This window comes from Mustela putorius, unplaced genomic scaffold (genome assembly GCF_011764305.1).
Source record: "Mustela putorius furo isolate JIRA1106 unplaced genomic scaffold, ASM1176430v1.1 tig00000551_pilon_pilon_pilon, whole genome shotgun sequence".
NCBI lineage: Eukaryota > Metazoa > Chordata > Mammalia > Carnivora > Mustelidae > Mustela > Mustela putorius.
The window spans coordinates 11663779-11684463 of record NW_025421412.1 but is presented as its reverse complement, the minus strand read 5'-3'; the positions used below and the strand labels follow the sequence as shown (position 1 = coordinate 11684463).

The following is a 20685-nucleotide window of genomic DNA, read 5'->3' as shown; positions in this document are numbered from 1 at the left end:
TGTCTGTAAAATAAAGGCATTGAAGTAAATGATCGCCAAGCTACTTCCTAGTGCAAAACTTCTGAGGGGGAAATAAAGAGATTTTATGATTTGCTGGATGAATATGATAAAAGATTCTAGAACTAGTTTATTTAAAACTTAGATTGAAGAAAACATGAAGAAGATATTGTTGAGAAGCTTCTCAGTTTGTGGAAATGACATCCTCGTGGGGTGTTTTGGTTTTTAATTTTTGAAATAGATTTTATTAAGTTAAACGTTGTTGTGTAATGAAGAACTCACCTAGTTACATGTTGTAGCAAACTGGATCCACCCTTCGCTGCGTTATCAGAGTGGTCAAGTGTGTAAAGGAAAGGCCGTGGGGTGGTTGTCCTGTGAGATGCTGTGGGACATAGTGTGCAAGCATGGCCTGAGCCCACAAATTTTGTTTGTCTTGTCTTTGGAAGTTACTGGGATTTCTGTTGTTGGACTGTGGAAGTGCAGTCTGCGTCCTTTGCTGTAGAAAACACAAGATGGGCATTGGTGACCTGAACTGAGTGTTTTCTAGTATTTTACTCTATCAAGTACAGTTGTAAGTATGTAGGAGAAACTCCAGAAATACTAGTGACGTTAGTTGAAGGAAGGAAGGAAAGAGTGAATTACAACCTGTTTTCCTCTTTTCTGTACTTCACCTTCGTATCCTTAAGCCAGATAGGGCGTCCAAGGGTTAGCTAGTCGCGGTATGAATTACTGTTGACAGTGTACAGAACAGATGTTGTATCACAAAATAAGGAAAAGAGAAAAACTGGTCAGTGACTAATAACATGATGTTTTGTGAAGTCTGTGTGTATAGAAATAGCAGTGGAAATTTCTACAAAACAACCTGTATGTTCACGGTCTGAAATGTGTGCTTTTGTGTTAGGGGTACATGTGGTCTAGTACTTAGTCATCGTTTAAAACTATATAGTGATTAATAACTTCTAAGGAATTTTTAAACTTCTCTTATTGGTGTATAAGACATGAACTGTGGTCATTAAAATTCCTATCAGTATTTTCTTGGTTAGTTTACATTGAAGCAGAGCCTCGGTCGGGATGGTGGCCTCAGATTCTCCATTGTAATGTCACCCTTCACACTGTGTAAACAGAAGAACTTCTATAAATTAAGTACCTCAAAGAACATGTTCTGTGGTCAGATCCCTCAAATGCAACTAAAATAGAGCTTTCTTATTATTACCAAGAGCCCAGCACGCCATATTTTGATTATGTATATGAAACTATATGTTTTCATCCCATTAAAGATAATAAAGCAAGATGCATTTGTAAAACAAAAGACAAACTCTGTGTAGTTTGCCATTTTACAGAGAGATTCATTTATTCAGCAAATATTTTTTGAGCAACTCTTCTGTGCCAGGCACAGTTTTAGAGAGCAGCGATAGAGCAGCAGACAAAACCAGCAGAAATCCCAGGCCCCACGGAGTTTCCCTCCAGTCAGACAAACAGATGATAAGTAAGTCACGTAGGAGATTAGGAAGTTCTAGGTGCTGGGGAGAGGACCTAGAGAACTGTCTTGTCTGAGAAGGAGCTGTGTGGGTAAAGACCAGAAGGGTGTGAGGGAGTGCATGGTGTCTCTGAGAAGACCCCATCAGGAGATGCACGTGCCCTAGGGCATACCTGTCAGTGAGTGAGACTCGGGCTGGGCTAGGGTGGAGGGAGCAGCCAGAGGGAGCGGCAGGGAGGCCACGTAGTAGAAGACCAAGGTCAAGGTCCCGGATGCAGGGCCTTTTAGGTCTTTGTAAAGAGTTTGGCTTTTGGGGAGCCTGGGTGGCTCAGTTGTTAAGCGTCTGCCTTCGGCTCAGGTCATGAGCCCAGGGTCCTTGGATTGTGTCCCTTGTCAGGCTCCCTGCTCTGGGGAGCCTGCTGCTCCCTCTCCCACTCCCCCTGCTTGTGTTCCCTCTCTCACAGAGTCTCTCTTTGTCAAATAAAGAAATAAAATCTTAAAAAAAAAAAATAGACTGGGTTTTACTCTAGTGTGGGGACTCAATGGAGGATTTTAAGCCGAGGAGTGACCAACTTGTATTTTTTAATGAAAAGAATACACGGCTGCTTAATCAACTTTGCTTGAGTTTTGACAAGTTGAAATGGAACTAAACAGTTCTTTTTGTAGCATTTAGAATGGCAGTTTATTTTTTAATTTAAATTCAATTAATTAACGCAGAGTGTATTATTAGTTTCAGAGGTAGAGTTCAGTGGCTCATCAGTTGCATGTAACACCCCGTGCTCACTACCTCCCGTGCCCTCCTTAATGCCCGTCACCCAGTTACCCCGCCCCCCCCACTCCCCTCCCCTCCAGCAGCCCTCAGTTTGTTTCCGGTGATTAAGAGTCTCTTAGCTTTGTCTCCCTCTGATTTCATCTTGTTTTATTTTTCCCTCTCTTCCCCTATGCTCCTCTGTTTTGTTTCTCAAATCCTACCTATGAATTAAATCACATGAATCTTTCTGTGATTGACATTTTGTTTAGCATAATACCCTCTAGTACCATTCATGTTGTTGCAAATGGCAAGATTTCACTTTTGATGGCTGAGTAATACTCCTGTGTGTGTGTGTGTGTGTGTGTGTGTATGCGTACCATATCTTCTCTATCCATAGAATGGCAGTTTAAATAACTCTGTTCATGAAAATTGCTTTGTTAGTTTTCACAATCAAATATTGAAAGTAAATTATGTGTAAGGATTTATAGAGCTATCAGAGGATGCAATGCTGAGTAAAATATTGTGCTTTCTGATAGAGTAATCTGTTGGGAGACCTTATTTTTAAAAGATTTATTTATGGGGCACCTGGGTGGCTCTGTTGATTAAGTATCTGTCTTTGGCTCAAGGTCATGATCCCAGAGTCCTGGGATCCAGCCCCACATCAGGCTCCCTTCTCAGCAGAGAGCCTGCTTCTCCTTCTCCCTCTGCTGCTCCTCCCTGCTTATGTTCTCTCTCTCTCTCTGTGTCTATCAAATAAATAAATAAAACCTTAAAAAAATAAAGATTTATTTATTTGAAAAAGAGGTGGGGGGAGGGGCACAGGGAAAGAATCTCAGGCAGACTCCCCGCTGAGCACGGAGCCTTGTGTAAGGCTCCTCAGTCTCACAACCGGTGAGATCATGACCCATGAGATCACAGCCAAGCCAAAATCACAAGTTGGAGGGTAAACTTACTAAGCCACGCAGATGCCCCTCTCATGAGAGACTTTTTAAAACCTTATAGTTGGTTAAAATGTGATCATAAAAATAAGCTCAAAATGGATTAGACCTATATGTAAGACCTGAAACTATCAGCCTCCTCGAAGAAGACATAAGCAGTAATCTCTTTGACATCGGCTATAGAAAGACTTTTTTAGATGTCTCCGCAGGCAAGGGAAACAAAAGCAAAAATAAACTATTGGGACTACATCAAAATGAAGAGTTTTTGCACAGTGAAGGAAAGCATCAACAAAGCAACAAGGCACCCTACTGAATGGGAAAAGATATTGCAAATGACTTATCTGATAAGGGGTTAACATCCAGAAAATACAAAGAACATCTATATCACAACACCAAAATACCCACAAATAATTTGATTAAAAAATGGACAGAAAAAAAAGTGTACAGAGAATCTGAACAGACATTTTTCCAAAGAAGACATACAGACAGCCAATAGACACATGAAAAAGGGCTCAGTCGTTAGGAACATGCAAATCAAAACCTCAGTGAGATATCATCTTACATCTGTCAGAATAACTACAATCGAAAAGATAAGAAATAACAAGTGTTGGCAAGTGGGTGGAAAAAAAAGAATCCCTGTGCACTGTTGGTGGGAATGCAAATTGGTGCAGCTACTGTGGAAAACAGTATGGAGGTTCCCTAAAAAACTAAAAATAGAATTACTGTGATCCATTAATTCCACTGCTGGATACTTACCGAGAGAAAATGAAAACACTAATTCAAAAAGATAAATGCACCCCATATGTTTATTGCAACAGTATTTGTAATAGCCAAGATATGGAAGCAACATAAGCGTCCATTGATAGATGAATGGATAAAGATGTTGCATGCGTGCATGTGCACACGTACAAACACACACACACACACACACATACACAGGAATATTAGCCATGAAAAAAGAACGAGCTCTTACCCTTTGCAATGTCATGGATAGACCTATAGAGTAAAATGCTAAGTGAAATAAGTTAGAGGAAGACAAATACCCTATGATTTTACTCATATGCAGAATTAAACAAAATGAACAAAGAAAACAAAGACTAATGAAAAAAGAGATTCTTAATTTTTTTTACTTCTAAAAGCAAAATTAATCAACTACTATTATGACATAGATAATGCTTGCAACTTGTACATGATATTTTCCAACATCTAACTGAACATAATAAAAAACTTAAAAATTAAATTACCAAAATCATCATTCAAAAATGAAGATTAAATAAAGATATTTTAAGTGGGAAAAATGATTTTCAGATGACTGATGGACAGATGTTGGAAGAAGAGCCTCTTAAATTCAGAGAACAGGCAGGTGGTTGCTGTAGGGACGGTGGGTATGGGGTTGGGTGAAACAGATTAAGAGTACCTTTATTGGGTGTGAAGGTAGAGATAAAAACGGAAGGACCAATCAAATAGCCATTCAAAGAGTATTTAGAGTACCAAATTGCCTCCTTGCCTCAGATCAGTAGAGGGCTGCCATGTCTGTTCCTACCCCAGTAAAAGTCTGGGGTTTTAATCTCTGGAGAGGTCTCTGAACTGTAGGATACTAGGCACAATCTTGACGTCTAACGCCTGACCCTAGGGCTAATACTGAACTATCCATAAGCCTCTGGAGGGTCTCCAAAATGCAGGATACCAGGCACACACCCTAACCACTAACCCTAACCCCAAACCACCCCCCCGCCCCTCCCCCAAGAGCTGAGAAAGTGACTTCTGGAACAAACCATAAGAAAAACTGAGAAGCAACCTAGTTATCCTGGAGAAGCACTGAAACAGTTAAGAATTGGTAGTATATCTGAAAAATGGGTGTGAAGGTAGACATGAAAACAGAAGGACCAATTGAGTATCTATTTAACCCTCCTTTTCTCAGCCGGGTGGATGGGTGCCACAGACTGCTCTCACCTCAGCAGAAGTCTGGGACTTGATTCTGTGGAGAGGTCTCTGAACTGCAGGACACAAGGCGCATACCCTAACCCCTAACCCCTGTCCCTAACCCTACCCCTAAGACTAACTCTAACCCTAACCCTAGGAAGAACAATAGTACATTTATTGTGACGAGCACAGAGTAATGTACAGGAGCTTTGAGTCCCTATATTGTACACCTAAAACTAACATAATACTGTATGTTAATTTTGCTTCAATTAAAAATAAATAACAAAAAAGATTAGACTTAAGCCACTAGGCTCTGCTCATAAGTACTATCCCATTTTGGGGGGGGGGAAATCTGACCATTCACCTCTTCAAGAATAAGGATTATTATATTGCCCCACATTAAATGAGCACCCCCTTGCTGGAGGGCCCAAGAGAATGCATTTCCTTCCCTGCTCTGCTCGGTACTCGGCCTCAGAGGAGGGCCAGCCGAGTGAGGCATGTGAGGCCGAACTGGCGTGCTGGGTACATACCTTGGCTGCCCTGTCCCTGTCATCTCTCTTGCAAAACTGAGAAAGATTGCATCTCACACATCTGGGTCTCCAGTCCTTACCCAGTGTCTGGCACTTGGGTGTTTGCCGGTTGGGGTTTTCCCTATTCTGGTATTTGCTGCATTCTTACAGATGCTACTGACACTGCTGCCATTTTTCACCTTTGTCATGTATGTTTGCTCTTGTTTTTAGAAGCAGAATTGAGAGGACAGGGAGTGATTTTTTAATAACACGTTCGTTACCAAAGGAGGGAACACTTTGCACAAGAGGGTCTTGTGTTTCCACAAAAATGGGAGTAATAACCTTTCTTGCATTTTTCTTATGGTAAAGATGTACTGGTGCTCCTTACCCCCCCCCCAATAAATAAATAAATAAACAAGGGAAAACGAAAGATAGATTGAGTCATGAAGCCAAGTGTCGAATGAAGAGTTGGTGCAAGTGTGTGTCCAGACCGATCTCCTCATTCCTGCTGCCTGCCTGGTCGTGGCAGGAGCGTGAGTGTGTGGTCCTGGAGCTGGTTTCTTGAGATCAGAGACTGCTCCTGATGCATGGACGTAGATGAACTCCTGAACTTGGGCTGCCATCTTGCACACAGTGACCAGGGACTCAGTGATTTGCTCTGACAGTGACACTGTGGTGGCTTTAGGGCAAAGAAGGGAGCATCTGGCTACCCCGAGGAGTTGGCGTGATGCCTGTGGGACAGAATTGAGCTGTCATACACCGTAGGTATCTCCTAGGCAGAAAAGTGGGAAGGACATTTAGGTTGGAAGAATAACTTGTGTCCGTGAATAGTTAAAAGAGCCTAATGTGCCCAGGGAGAGGCTTAGGCAGTAAATGTGGGGGGAGGGGAGCAGAGGACAGGTGTGGGAGACTACACTAATAAGAAAGGACTGGAGGGCTTTGCTATTTCATGCTTATATTTACATTTCCTCTTTGGATCCTGGGAGCCTGTGGAAGGATGGGTTTTAAACAGGCATGTGACATGATCAGAGTAGTGTTTTGTGTGTCAGCGGGGTTTAGAGATGGATTAAAAAGAAATGAGACTCTAATTAGACACTTGTGACTTTTGGCTCTGTCAAGTTGAAGGTATCAAATTGAGTTTCATAATGAGGGGAGAGACAGGCAGACAGTTTGGGAACTCACTTCCATCTCACAGTCCATGCCGGAGAAGGGCTTGGGGCGATGCAGGGAGACACTGGAGCAAGGAGAGCCCTAGTGGGGTCCTGGAGAAGGTAGAAGAAGAGTGGCAGGAGAAGTCTAGGGGAGCAGCAAGAATATATATATATATATATATATATATATTTTTTTTTTTTTTTTTTAGATTTTGTTTATTTGTTTGAGAGAGAGCGAGTAAGAGAGAGCATGAATGGGGCGTGGGGGTCAGGGAGAAGCAGACTCACTGCGGAGCTGGGAGCCCAATTCAGGACTCTATCCCAGACTCCGGGATTACGACCTGAGCTGAAGGCAGTCGCTTAACCAACTGAGCTGCCCAGGCGCCCAGGAACAGGTTTTAAGGCAGGGGAAGAAGGGGTTTGAGGAAGGGAAGGCAAGGGTGGTAAGCGTGTCGGATGCTCCGGTGACCAGGGTGGACAGCGTGGGATGAGCCTTGGGATGTGACTGTGGTGAATGATGTTTGTTGCTTTTGTTACAGACTCTTTCGTTAGATTTAAGTCATTCGTGGAAAGAAAACAGCAGCAACTTTAAATTTTCTCACAATGCCTGACAGTTAATTAGTAGATGCTGAACCAATCTGCAGTAGTTTTGGGAGAATCAATAAGTATTAGATAATTAGAGTTTTCATAAAAATGTTATCTTTAAGTACAAATTATTTTCAATGTGATGCACATGGTGAAACCTTCTATATCTGAGACCATGCTTTCAGACAGAAATAAAATTAAAACCAGTATTACTTCAAGTATCTATTTGCTCTTGGTATTTTAAATTGAATATGACTAAAGTGATTTTTTTTTTTTTTTTTTTTTTTGCGTAGCCTGGCACCTGTCTTTGCTCTGTTTGTACCGTTTTATTGCTCCATACCAAGAATCCAAGTGGCACAAATTTTGGGCCCGTTGTCCATCACAAACAAGACATTGATTTACATATTGGGACTACAGGTACAGTATGCATTTTTATGTTCACATCTCTTTAACCAGATCTGTTTCTCATTTGATGTCCTTAAAAACAGTGGTTTTTTTTTTCCCATAAGTTTGGCTTTATGATCTATATCAGATGTTCAAAGGAAGTGTTACAGAACAAGAACATCAAGGTATATAAAGTACTAGAATACTTTCACAGTCTTTAGAAATCTGATAAGAGCTTTCACTGTAATTTGTATCAGTGGAAAATATTTTAATGGCATTGTGTAATTCCGTGTAAGTACTTTTCAAAATCACAGTATGCAGTGGAAACAAATGAGAACAGTTGAAAGGTAGAAAGTGGAAAATCACTGTCAAAATTACTTTATTGAGTACAGCGTCACAAAGAAAGCTCTGAAGAAGCAGCCAGCGTGCCCTGCTTTATGGCTCCCATGCCGCACGGATACGATGGCGCTCTGCCCGTCCGCTAGGTGGTTTGATACGAAGACCGTGAAGAGTTCTTACTGTTTGATTTAAACGGAAAAAGGTTCTGTTCACCAATACCCAGTGCCATCGACCTATCCCTGCCGGGTTCCAGGCCAAGTGACAGAAGATACGTGATTTTCATTTTCTACCTGTGATACTTGTCACTTTCCTTTCACTCTCAGAGCTTTTGATGTGAACTTTATTCTGCTGTTTCCTGTGGTACCATGTGTAGCTTGGCCTTTTGATCCACTGTGAATACTCATAACATTCCTTATCCCACACGTATCAAACCGGATACTAATGTCTCTGTCAAATGCCCTCCTCCCTCCCCTTTTAACCTTTGGTATTTCCTCCAACTTGTGTAGTGCGCTGTCAGGTGTTATCAATGGCTCATCTGGGGTGGGTGTTTCCTCGCCACTTTTACAACTGTTTCTCCTGAAATGTTTATTCTTCATCTCTCAACCTGCATGCCGTTAACTCTCCCTTATCCTCGCGAGTGCTCACAGCACCTAATAGCCTCTTTCTGCAGTTCATTCTTCTTACTAGGATTTGCTGTGGCTTGGTTACTTTCTGAGAAGATGTTACAGCAGAAGGCAGCGGTAGCAGAGTCCTCTGGATGAGGGGCAGGACACCCAAGTTCTAGTTCTAGCATGGCACCCACTAGCCTGGGCCTTAGGTCAAGTTGAGCCTCATGTTGATCCTCTAGTTCCCGCCAACTCTGAAGTTACAGAGCTTTAGAGAATGAAAAATGTTGTTTTATTTGTTATGACAAATAAAGTGGTACTTTATCGAGTGGTACTGTGGAAAGTCTTTGGTGCCAAGTGCATTTTGGTCTGATTGCTCGCTCTGGTAGTGGTTTGCTTGAGCCTCATGTTGATCCTCTAGTTCCCGCCAACTCTGAAGTTACAGAGCTTTAGAGAATGAAAAATGTTGTTTTATTTGTTATGACAAATAAAGTGGTACTTTATCGAGTGGTGCTGTGGAAAGTCTTTGGTGCCAAGTGCATTTTGGTCTGATTGCTCGCTCTGGTAGTGGTTTGCTTGATTCCTTTTCTGCGCTCCCATGTGCCCATCTGTAAAGGGCTAATAACCCTGTGTGTCTTACTAGGTCACCGGAAGGATTAGAGATAGTTAGGGTAATCCAAACAGATAGTAAGAACTAAGTCAGTCGGTTCCTGTAATTAACTAATTCATGTCTCTCTAGCTGCCACTGTTGGTTTTTCTGAGATTGTGAATTTTATTTATTTACTTATTTATTGGTGAGATATAAACTGGTATCAGAAAGTGGGGGTGGAGATGCCTCTTTGGCGTCTTGATAACATCTGACGTCCTTAGCATGAGTGGTCTCCAGGGTTCTTTCTGCCGGTCTAGTACCTACTCGCACCCCTCCCCACCTTGAAATGAAGTGAACCCCATATTCTCAAAGTCTCTATTCTTTCCCTACCTCAGTCCTCCCTGGACCTTCACACATGTTCCTATGCCTTTCCGTCTCCTGCATAACAACTTTTTGATGCCAGGGACATTGGATGAATAAAGGAGAGAATGAGGGAATGATTGAGTGATTTTAATTATTATCAGAAGAACAGAAATGTTTGGGAAGGTATCTAATGGCTTGAGAAACCAGGGGCTGTGGAGCATGAAATGAGTTGTAGCACCTGACCTCAAGGAACCTGGCAATGAGAAAAAGACATACACACTGTTAAAAACACGAGCAGACACAACTGGGGCCAAACATGCAATAAGATGAGTGACTTAAGAGTCCAATGGAAATAACTTCTTATGGATGAAATTAATGATGCGCTCTTCCTGCTTGTGTAGGAAACATGGAGGTCATGAGCGCTAGGCTGCCGAGGCCGACCGCGTGGGTACAGTCCCAGTGCCATCAGCCACCAGCGATCTGATCTGGAGCAAATCGCTTAACCTTTCAGTTTGCGTGATTAAAATAGAGTTCATAATAGAGCTTACTTTGTAAGGGGTTTAGGAGTATTCTGTAAAGTTCAATATATGAAAAGCGTTAAGATCACTGCTTGGCACATAGTAGGTGTCATGGAAATGTTAGCTGAAAACAAACAAAAATGAAACAAAACAGCAAAAAGAAAGTGTTAGCTATTTTATTATTCCTTGTACTTTTCGAATAAGGCTACAGAAAACTGTTTGTCCACATTATTCTCATCCTTGTTATTTTCAGAGTTGTGTATACTCAGCAAGCATCCATGTTAGGTAAAAGGGTTGATTTTTTAAAATTTAAATTAAATTAACAGAGAGTGTATTATTAGTTTTAAAGGTAGAGTTCACTGGCTCATCAGTTGTATATAACACCCCGTGCTCATTACATCATGTGCCCCCTTAATGCCCGTCACCCAGTTACCAGCCCCCTCCCCTCCAGCAACCCTCAGTTTGTTTCCTGTGGTTAATAGTCTTTTATAGTTTGTCTTCTCCAATTATGTCTTGGTTTTTTTTTTCCCTTCCTTTCCTTTATGTTCCTCTGTTTTGTTTCTTAAATTCCACATATGAATGAAATCATATAATTGTCTTTCCACGATTTGATTTATTTTGCTTAGTATAATATCCTCTAGTTGCCTTCACGTCATTGCAGATAGCAAGATTTCATTTTTTCTGCAAATGACATATCAGATAAAGAAAGGGCTAGTATCTAAAAATATAGAGAGAATTTATCAAACTCAACACCCAAGGAACAAATAATCCAATCAAGAAATGGACAGAAGACATGAACAGATATTTCTGCAAAGAAGACATCCACATGACCAACAAACACATGAATAAGTGCTCCACATCACTTAGCATCAGGGAAATACAGATCAAAACCACAATGAGATATCACCTCACACCAGTCAGAATGGCTAAAATTAACAAGTCAGGAAATGACAGATACTGGCGAAGATGCAGAGAAAGGGGAACCCTCCTACACTGTTGGTGGGAATGCAAGCTGGTGCAGCCACTCTGGAAAACTCTGGAGGTTCCTCAGAAAGCTGAAAATAGAGCTACCCTACGACCCAGCAATTACACTGCTGGAAAGATACAAATGTAGTGATCCGAAGGGGCACGTGCACCCGAATGTTTATAGCAGCAATGTCCGCAATAGCCAAACTATGGAAAGAGCCCAGATGTCCATCAACAGATAAATGGATAAGGAAGGTGAGGTATATACTATACAATGGACTATTACACAGCCATCATCAAAATGAAATCTTGTTATTTGCAACAACATGGATGGAACTAGAGGGTATTATGCTGAGTGAAATAAGTCGATAAGAGAAGGACAGTTATGGTTTTACTGATACGTAGAATTTGAGAAACAAGGCAGAGGATCACAGGGGAAGAAAGGAAAAAAATGAAACAAGTGGAAACCAGAGATGGAGACAAGCTGTAAGAGACTCTTAATTTCAGGAAACAAGCTGAGGATTGCTGGAGGGGAGGGAGATGGGAGGGACGGTGTGGCTGGGTGATGGACCCTGGGAGGGCATGTGCTGCTGGGAGCACTGTGAATTGTGTAAGACTGGTGAATCACAGACCTGTTCCCCAGAAACAAATAATATATTATGTGTTAATAATAATAATAAAAGATTTCATTTTTGACGGCTGAGTAATATTCCATTGTGTATCTATACACCACCTTTTCTTTAAAAATGATTAAATTTTAGATCAAGGATTAAATTTGTATTTGCAGCCAGTGCTCCTTTCTACATGAGGTAGCACTAAGAACAAAATTTGTCAGCTTCTTTCTTCTCGTGCTTTGTCATCTCTTACCTTTGTATCTGCCTTCTTTTTATGGTTCTTTTTATACATATCCTTGATAAATGTGCAGAACTTCGAGGTTTTCATCTAGTGCAGTATCTGCAGTTAACTTCTGGGCCTGCTTCTTTCTCTAGGAGCAGAAGTCCTTATACTCCCGACTAAAGATCTAAATATGAGCAAACAGCAGTAGGCTCCAGATCTTTTTCTTTCAGGAACACTTTGAATGTCTTACGATTTTTTTTTTCTTTACCCCAAGCACAACTCTCGTGTGTAAATGATTTAGAAAACAAAGCAAGAGATTTTATGAAACCCAATTCTAATTACTTCTGCATTAATTAAATTTTGATACCATTATTTAGTTTGCTAAGTAACAGTTGGTGAACCTTTCTGAGTGAGCTAGAGTGAGAGCGTCAGCAGAGCACCACTGGGCATGGCCCTGCCTCCGTGCAGAAGTCTGCTCGGCTCACTTTAGGGTCGCAGGGATGAGAAATTAACGTGAGAGAATGATGTAAACTACAATTATTTGTCATGACTCAACACCAAGCATGGGACACTTGACTGCATATTTTGTACGTTGTTGATTGTAATAATTTCTTTGTATGTGCTGTTTTACTCTAAGTCAATTAATGTCCATTTGTAAAGAAAAATTTGCTTGAATTTCACTTATTTTTCTTTGCATGGGAGTGGACCAGATTCAGCCAGTCTATTTTTGGCTATGGGAAGGCTGAGAGCTTGGTTAAAAGAAGAAAAAAATAATGTATTATTTTCTTTTGGGTGAGAAAATTGATATTTATTAATTTTCTTGTTTATATTAAGAGATACATGATTCATATGTCAATGGTTATCACTGTAGTTCTATAAAACAAAAATATGCTGTGACTGGCGGTTGAATTTCATTTTTAGTTGCCTTTTTTTTTTCTTTTATAGCTTTTCACCTCTGGTTCCTACATCTGGATTGTAGCCATAAGTGGACTTGTAAGTGTTATTTCCCCTTCCCCTACTGCTCTCACTTTTCTGAAACAACTTTTTAGGGAAAAGGTCATGTTTGGATTTGGATCACATTCAGTTGTCTCCAAATTTCATTTAACTATGTCAGTTCTGTCTCGTGCTGCTCCCTTATTAATTCAAAGGGGCCAGTTTGTCTCCATTTTCAAGGTAATTTTGGTGAAAGTTGTAGCTGAGTTTCTTGTTAGCATTTTAAAAAATCACCTTAATAGTCGAACTGATAGTAGGAAAAAAACGACCAAAAAAATGAAGTTGGACTTACTAAAAATAACGGGAGATATTCTCCTTGTTTTGTAAAGAGACACTGTCATGCAAGGGGGAAAATAAGACAAAATGGAAAGTCAGATGGCCTGGAAATGGCAGGAGAATTGTCGGGTGTGTGGCCAGGGACGCAGGGGCTGAGCAGACGGGCTGGGCGGCAGCCTCACCCGTGCGCTAGAATGTCTTCCTCCCACCCATCCCCCACACCGCTCTTTTAAATTACACTATAGTATTTTATTAAGCATTTGTGTTAACCTCTAATGAGTGTATGAGATATTTAAAAAGAAATCTAAGACATGAAGTTGAGCTTTATTTTGCATTTATGACTTAAATTTGCACTCCCAAACTTATATAAAAATAAGTTTATAATTCGTGTGTATGGAATATTGTTTTAATTTCTTCCTTGGGAAAGACTAAGAAAACTGCAGAAGGGATTCATGGTGGTGTGTATAACGTTGCAGGGGAAGGATTTGGAAATAACCCTGCCCTCCCCTGCAGACATTGAGTGAGTAACCACAACTTACTCTTGTTTCCTGGTGAGAGGGACTGGGGCCCCATGTCGGTAGTTCGGGCCTGCTCACTTCTCTCCTTCCTTTACGTTCTCTGTATAATTTCTTTTCTGTGTTCATTCTTTCATGTACAACTTAGTCCATTCCCCAAGCTGCCAGCCCCCATTCTGATCAGATATCTGATTGGCCTTCAGGACCACAGAGGTGTCCTCCGTTACGTGCTCTTCAAACCATCCAAGCCACTTGGTGTTCCTAAGACTCAAAGTGACTTGGTGACAGTGGGGGGTCAGACCGAGGCTGTGGGGCACTGTCGCCAGGCTCTCCCCAGCCTAATCTTCTTCCACTTGGGCACCACCTTGATAAACGGCTACTTCCCCAGCCTGCAGATAATAAATAGCCCATTGCTTTCATAGTGAGATCAGCGTGACAGTCTACTATTTCTTTTGTGATGCATTTTGTTTCCCTTAGCAATGAATGGTCTTGAGCCCCGTTTTGGGTATTTTCCTAAAGCATTCAAGTTTTGGGTATGTTCCTAAAGCATTCATTCCTAAAGCATTCAATTTCCTAAAGCATTTTCCTAAAGCATTTGAGAAGTGGGACATCTGGGTGACTCGGACGGTTGGGCGTCTGCCTTGGGCCCAGGTCATGATCTCACCGTCCTGGGACCAAGCCCCACTTTGGTCTCCCTGCTCAGCGGGGAGTCTCTTTCTCCCTCCCCTTCTGCTGCTCCCCCTGCTTGTGCTCTCTCACTCTCTGTCAAATAAATAAAAATTTTTTAAAAATTTGAGCAAACCTATCTTTAATAATTCATTATGTGACATCTGTTTTAAGTCGTTTCATTTTAGGAATGCCTGGGTGGCTCAGTGGGTTAAGCCGCCGCCTTCGGCTCAGGTCATGACCCCAGGGTCCTGGGATCGAGTCCTGCATCAGGTTTTCCTGCTCAGTGGGGAGTCTGCTTCTCCCTCTGCTTGCTCTGCCTTATGGTTATCCTGCTTGTGCTCGTTCTCTCTCTCTGACAAATAAATAAAATCTTAAAAAAAGAGATTTCATTTTATTTCTCTATTGTTTTCGGACTCCTGGTTGTAAATAAAGTAATTGCTATCACTTTAGAAAGTTTCATTTTGTGGCATTCAGTGCTGTAGAGTTGGAAGTTGCATTTTTTTCATCTCTCTGTAGTCTTTTTAAAATCTAAAATATGTGCGTCATGGTCCCAGTTATTGTCCAGTACACATGCTTAACAGGTAGGTGCTTGGGGTTTTTTTTCCTTTTTTTTTTTATTTTTATTTATTTTTTTTTTTTTAAGATTTTATTTATTCATTTGACAGAGAGAAATCACAAGTAGATGGAGAGGCAGGCAGAGAGAGAGAGAGAGGGAAGCAGGCTCCCTGCCGAGCAGAGAGCCCGATGCGGGACTCGATCCCAGGACCCTGAGATCATGACCTGAGCCGAAGGCAGCGGCTTAACCCACTGAGCCACCCAGGCGCCCCTCCTTTTTTTTTTTAATTAAACTTTTATTTTAATTACAATATAGTTAACATACAGTGTTATATTAGTTTCAGGTGTCTTGTGATGAGCACTGGGTGATATATATGGAATTGCTGAATTTTTTTTAAGAATTAGAAGTGTAACAATTTTTTTTTTTTTTTTTTAGATGGGGTGGAGGTAGGGCAGAGGGAGGGAGAGAGATCTTAAGCAGGCTCCATGCCCAGCATGGAGCCCACAGAGGACCTAATCTCACAACCCTGAGATCATAACCTAAGAGGAAATCAAGAGTCAGATGCTCAACTGACTGAGCCACCCAAGGACCCCAATCACAAATTTTTTTTAAAAAAAGATTTTATTTATTTATTTGACAGAGAAAGACACAGGAAGAGAGAGAACACAAGCAAGGGGAGTGGGAGAGGGAGAAGCAGGCTTCCCGCTGAGCAGGGAGCCCGACTAGGGGCTCGATCCCAGGACTCTGGGATCATGACCTGAGCCTGAGGCAGACACTTAACGACTAAGCCACTCAGGCGCCTCCCCAATCACAAATTTTTAACCTAAAAATCTCTTGTTTGAGAAGAGTAAGTAGAACTGCACAGTATTTGGAATATAATTCCCAGAGTTTAGCATTTAAATAATCCCATTAATGAATTCCTCTGAGCCAATTGAAATTTCATTTTTACAGTGAGTAATTCAGCCAGTGTTGACCTATCATGGACACAAATCTGATAAATCTTCTTATCAATTTGGTTATTCATTATTATTCTACCATAATTAGATGATAGTATATTTGCTTACGATGATTAGTATCAGTGATACTCATGGCCAGTTTTCCTTTATGTTATACAATAATGGTGGTGCTTATTTTGAATTTAATGAATATTTTCTTTCTGACTTTTTCCAGAAAACCATGTTTTTTTAAATGAAATATTTAATATAGTACACTTTAGATAAGGATAATTATAAAGGAGGATATTAAAATTATTTGTGAATGTTCAGTTTACACATATGGAATCAGAGTCTGAGATTCACAAAGCCACAACTTGTCCCAGATGTCTGTTGCTCAACGTGACTTCTCCTCTCCCTATATATATCAAGTGACTTCCCTTTTTTTTTTCCAATGCTAAATAAAATACTAAAAAGAAATAAGAATTCTTATTATCAAAAAGAAGTGCACAGATGGTATGCAGAGTTCTTGGAGAATGTTAGGAAACGTGCTAAGGAAATTTCACCTTCCAGCATTGAAACCAGTAGTTCTCCTGACATACTGTGTGTGTTAAGGAAGTGATTTTATTTCAATCTGGCAATTACATTTTTTTTTAAGAGAAAGAGCTTTTTTTTAAAAAAAAAAAAGACATTTGTGTAAAACATAAATCATGTGTATCTGCTGTCATAGAAACCACAAACTTGACTCATGCTTTTCTGAAAAGCTGCCAACTTTGGATTTATTTCATTTAGTTATTGGTGCATTTATTTTGGTTAAGCTAATTTTTAATCTCTCCTTGTGTCACCTGTTCCTTGTTCTTCCATGATTATAAATATTTCTGAATATATAACTTTAAAATACCTCACTGATTAGGGAATCGCAGTGGCTCAGTCTTGGTGAAGCATCTGCCTTCAGCTCTGGTCATGATCTCAGGGTCCTGAGATGGAGCCCTGCATCTGGTTCCCTGCTCAGCCAGGATCGTGCTTGTCCCTCTGCTCCCCGCGCTCCTACCCCCACTTACACTCTCTCACTCTCTCAAATAAACAAATTCTTTTAAAAATAATAACATACCTCACCAATTGAAAGGAGAGAGGTTGAGAGATTATAGTCAGGACAGCACTTACTAGATAGGAGCCCACTTCCTGTGTTTAGTGATGTCAGGGAAGAATGAGGACTAAACTTTTTTCCTGGATTGAGAGGTGCCTCAGCAGGGGCGATGCTGAGTTGGCTGCCTAGGACCGCTGTCCCTCTTCAGTTCCGTTTTGTGACCGCGAGAGATTCCAGTAAAGGTAAAGGGCGTTCAAGTTCACTTAAACATTCCTTTGAGATTATTCCCATGTATCACCGATAGGTGTTTTGTGTCATTCCTCCTTTGGCAATTCTGGTTTTTAATACCACCATTTAATATTTAAAATACCACTGGTTCCGGGAAAGATCACAAACTTGTAATTGGAAAGCTTGGCAACAGCAGCCGAAGGAAGTGTCTCAATGTAAGCGTGAACTTGGGAAACGTTCCTGTCTACCTGCTTTTGCTGTCCTCTCCCGATTGTTGACCATTCTTCTCAGTGTCTTTGGTAAGAGACCTGCGAAAATTGGGGGCACTCTTCACATAGTCACAAGTTCTCTCATCTTGTTACGCTTTAATACTTCTTTTCCGTAAAGAATATGTCGCTTGCTTACTGAACTTCATTTAAGTTCTTGTTGTGGTTCCGCAGAGAGCCCTCGGGCTAGGCATATCCTGCACTTCTTCATTTTCTGCCATTTTATGAATCACAGTAGTGAATCATTACCGCTGGGATGTACCCTAATTCTCGAAAGTTGAAGTCTCGAGCCTGAGTTGATTGTGGAATGATTAAAACAGAAAAAGCCTGCTTTTGCCAGTTTTCTCTTTACAATTCACATATTTATCATCAGTCGGCCTTCTTTCAAGCTGCTTGGGGGCAAGTTAACAGGCTTGCACTTGTCAAACTCCAGGATGCTTTCTCCCTTTGAACTCCCCTTCACAGCCTCCCCGTGTCCTGCATTCAGTCCCTGTTCTGTACAGTGTATCAGACTTTGATTATCTCATGATCAAGCAACCTTAATATGAAAAAAAAAATCTGTCCTACCTAATAACAAGATCAGAAACATAGATTGACACCAGATTATTTTGGACTCTGACTGTGGTTTGAGTTTATATTTTTTTCTGTAGGCAGTGGGGATCTTTAAAGCTTTTCAAACAAAAACTTCCCGACGGTGGGAGATTATAGAAGTTTTATTAGGGTTTGTAAATCATTAAAAAAGAGGAAGGGAAGAGTGAGCAGTCTTGTAGGAGTCCCGATGCCTCATTTGTGGGCTGTAATTGCTTTTTCCTCTTCCATCCACAGTAGGTTTTTTGTTTTTTGTTTTTAATTTGTCAGAGAGAGTGAGCAGGCAGACAGAGTGGCAGGCAGAGGCAGAGGGAGAAGCAGGCTCCCTGCTGAACAAGGAGCCTGTTGTGGGGACTCGATCCCCGGACGCTGGGATCATGACCTGAGCCGAAGGCAGCCGCTTAACCAACTGAGCCACCCAGGCGTCCCATCCACAGTAGTTTTAAGGAAAAAAACTTACAGTAACCATCTTATGATATCTGTAAAAGAAAAAGCATCAGACAGAACCTTATGCTGGTTGGCTTTCCAAGTCATGATGTAACATTAAGCTGAAAGCCTGTTTAACTGGCATAATCTCTGGAAATCCGGGCTTCTGTGAGCAGGTGCTAGAGCGCAGACTGCTCCGTGGTGCGTGAGAATGGTGGGTTGGGTCCTCGTCCTTCCTCTGTCTTCTTGTCTTTTTCTTCTCTCTATGCTTCCTCTTCCTTTCTCTTTCTTCCCTTATATTTCTTCTCTGGATTGACCAAAGAACGGTGCAGTAGAGTGGGTCAGACAACTCATCTGATGCCTGAAGTTTTCAACTGAACTTGAGGAACTAAGATTAGTTGATCGAAATGACAGATGTCATAGAAGGAGGTCCAGGCTGGTTGGAGCTGCGAGGTTGGCTGGGCTTGCGGAAGGCCACTTGCAGTGGTGAGAAGACAACAGGGACTCCCAGGAAACCTCGTGTGGAGGATGCTTTCACCTTCTTGGTGAAAGTCAACTTGGCATCGATCATTCTGACACCCAACGGAGTGCTGATTGGCCCATCACACATCACACACACACACACACACACACACACACTTTCTCTCTCGTATGGACCCATATGCTCCTTCTCTCTTAGCCCCCTTTCCTTCTCGCCCTCTCTCTGCCCCCATCTCGACCACAGGTAGCCAGTACCTACGGAAAGAAACCTGTTCTCTGCCGTGGCACGACAGCTGTAACTCAGTCCAGGGCTGACAGTACGAATGTTCTGTTCGACAGGTATCCACAGGGAAGAAGTGACCAGTAGACTGATTTTTACATGTTCCATGCAGAAAAAATGAAGTCATTATTGCCAGTGTCCTTTTTTAAAAATATTTTATTTATTTATTTGACAGGCAGAGATCACAAGTAGGCAGAGAGGCAGGCAGAGAGAGAGAGAGAGGGAGAAGCAGGCTCCCCGCTGAGCAGAGAGCCGGTGTGGGACTCCATCCCAGGACCCTGGGATCATGACCTGAGCTGAAGGCAGAGGCTTTAACCCACTGAGCCACCCAGGCGCCCTGCCAGTGTCTTGATAAAGCTGTCAGAAACGTGCCTTAAAGATGCAGATGTAAAATTTTTATTGCTGCCCTTCATCTTTTACCTATAAATAAAAACCTAGCCTTTTTGCCTTTTTCCCAAGATTTTATTTATTTATTTGTGAGAGTGTGAGAGAGAGAGAAACAAGCAGGGGGAAGGGCCGAGGCAGAGGGAGAAGCAGCTCCTACTGAACAGGGAGCCTGACATGGGGCTCGATCCCTGAATGCCGAAGGCAGACGCTTAATGGACTGAGCCACCCAGGTGCCTCCCCACCCAGCCTCTTTTCAGAGCCTTTCAAAATTTGGCCTCCTCATGTACTGATCTAACCCCTTTGTACCATATACTTCAGAGACATCAACTGAGTTTGACTCTTCTGAACATCTTGTCCTGTCTCAGGATTCTGTGCCATTGTCCCGTCACTAGTCTTTCTTCAACAAACACGTGGCACTTGCGGTAGATGCTGTTACCTGTTCAGATACTTTTGTTTGTTCAGAGTATTTGCTGCCTCTCTCTATTGGGGACCACCCTGTAAGGGCTTCTATGTGATCTGTTGTCATCAGGCTTTACTCTATGACTTACAGTAGCCACTAAAACATGAGCAGAAGCGATGAATGCTTCTCAGGCAGAAGTTCTAGGAGCTGCTGCCCCATCCCACCTTTGCTCTGTTACCTTTGCTGTGAGAAAAGCACATGCCAGATAGAAGCTGCTCCTTCAGCCCAGACCTCAGAATGAAGGAGACACATGGAGCGTGGCTGCGGCCACCACGTAAGATGAGTGAGAAGTCAGCGTTTGCTGTAAGCTGCTGAAAGTTAGGATCATTTGTTACCGCAGAATAGCCTGGAGGAAGACAAGTAGCTCTTTTCTAAGCCCTTTATACATATGATCTTAAGTAGCACTTACAAAAGCCTGATGAAGTAGGGACTAATATCCCCATTTTACAGATGAAACTAAAGCACAGAGAATTAAGTAATTTGCTAAGAACAAGCTACTAAGTAGTGAAGACCATTCAAATGCAGATCTTCTAGCATAAACACATAGTGTTTATGTTCTTAAGAGGTGGATTTGAGTAACCACATGCAGTGTCTTTCAACTATATCCCTT

The 20685-nt window shown here is 41.7% G+C and overlaps 1 protein-coding gene across 1 annotated transcript in view; it reads left to right on the top strand.

Annotated features, from left to right (window-relative positions):
* The window catches only part of UBAC2 (UBA domain containing 2), a 173738-nt gene that overhangs the window by 98661 nt on the left and 54392 nt on the right, over positions 1-20685 (top strand). The window contains exons 5-6 of the mRNA XM_004746091.3: positions 7625-7748; positions 12878-12925. Coding sequence (XP_004746148.1) covers positions 7625-7748; positions 12878-12925 — 172 coding nt within the window. The remainder of the gene's footprint in view (positions 1-7624; positions 7749-12877; positions 12926-20685) is intronic.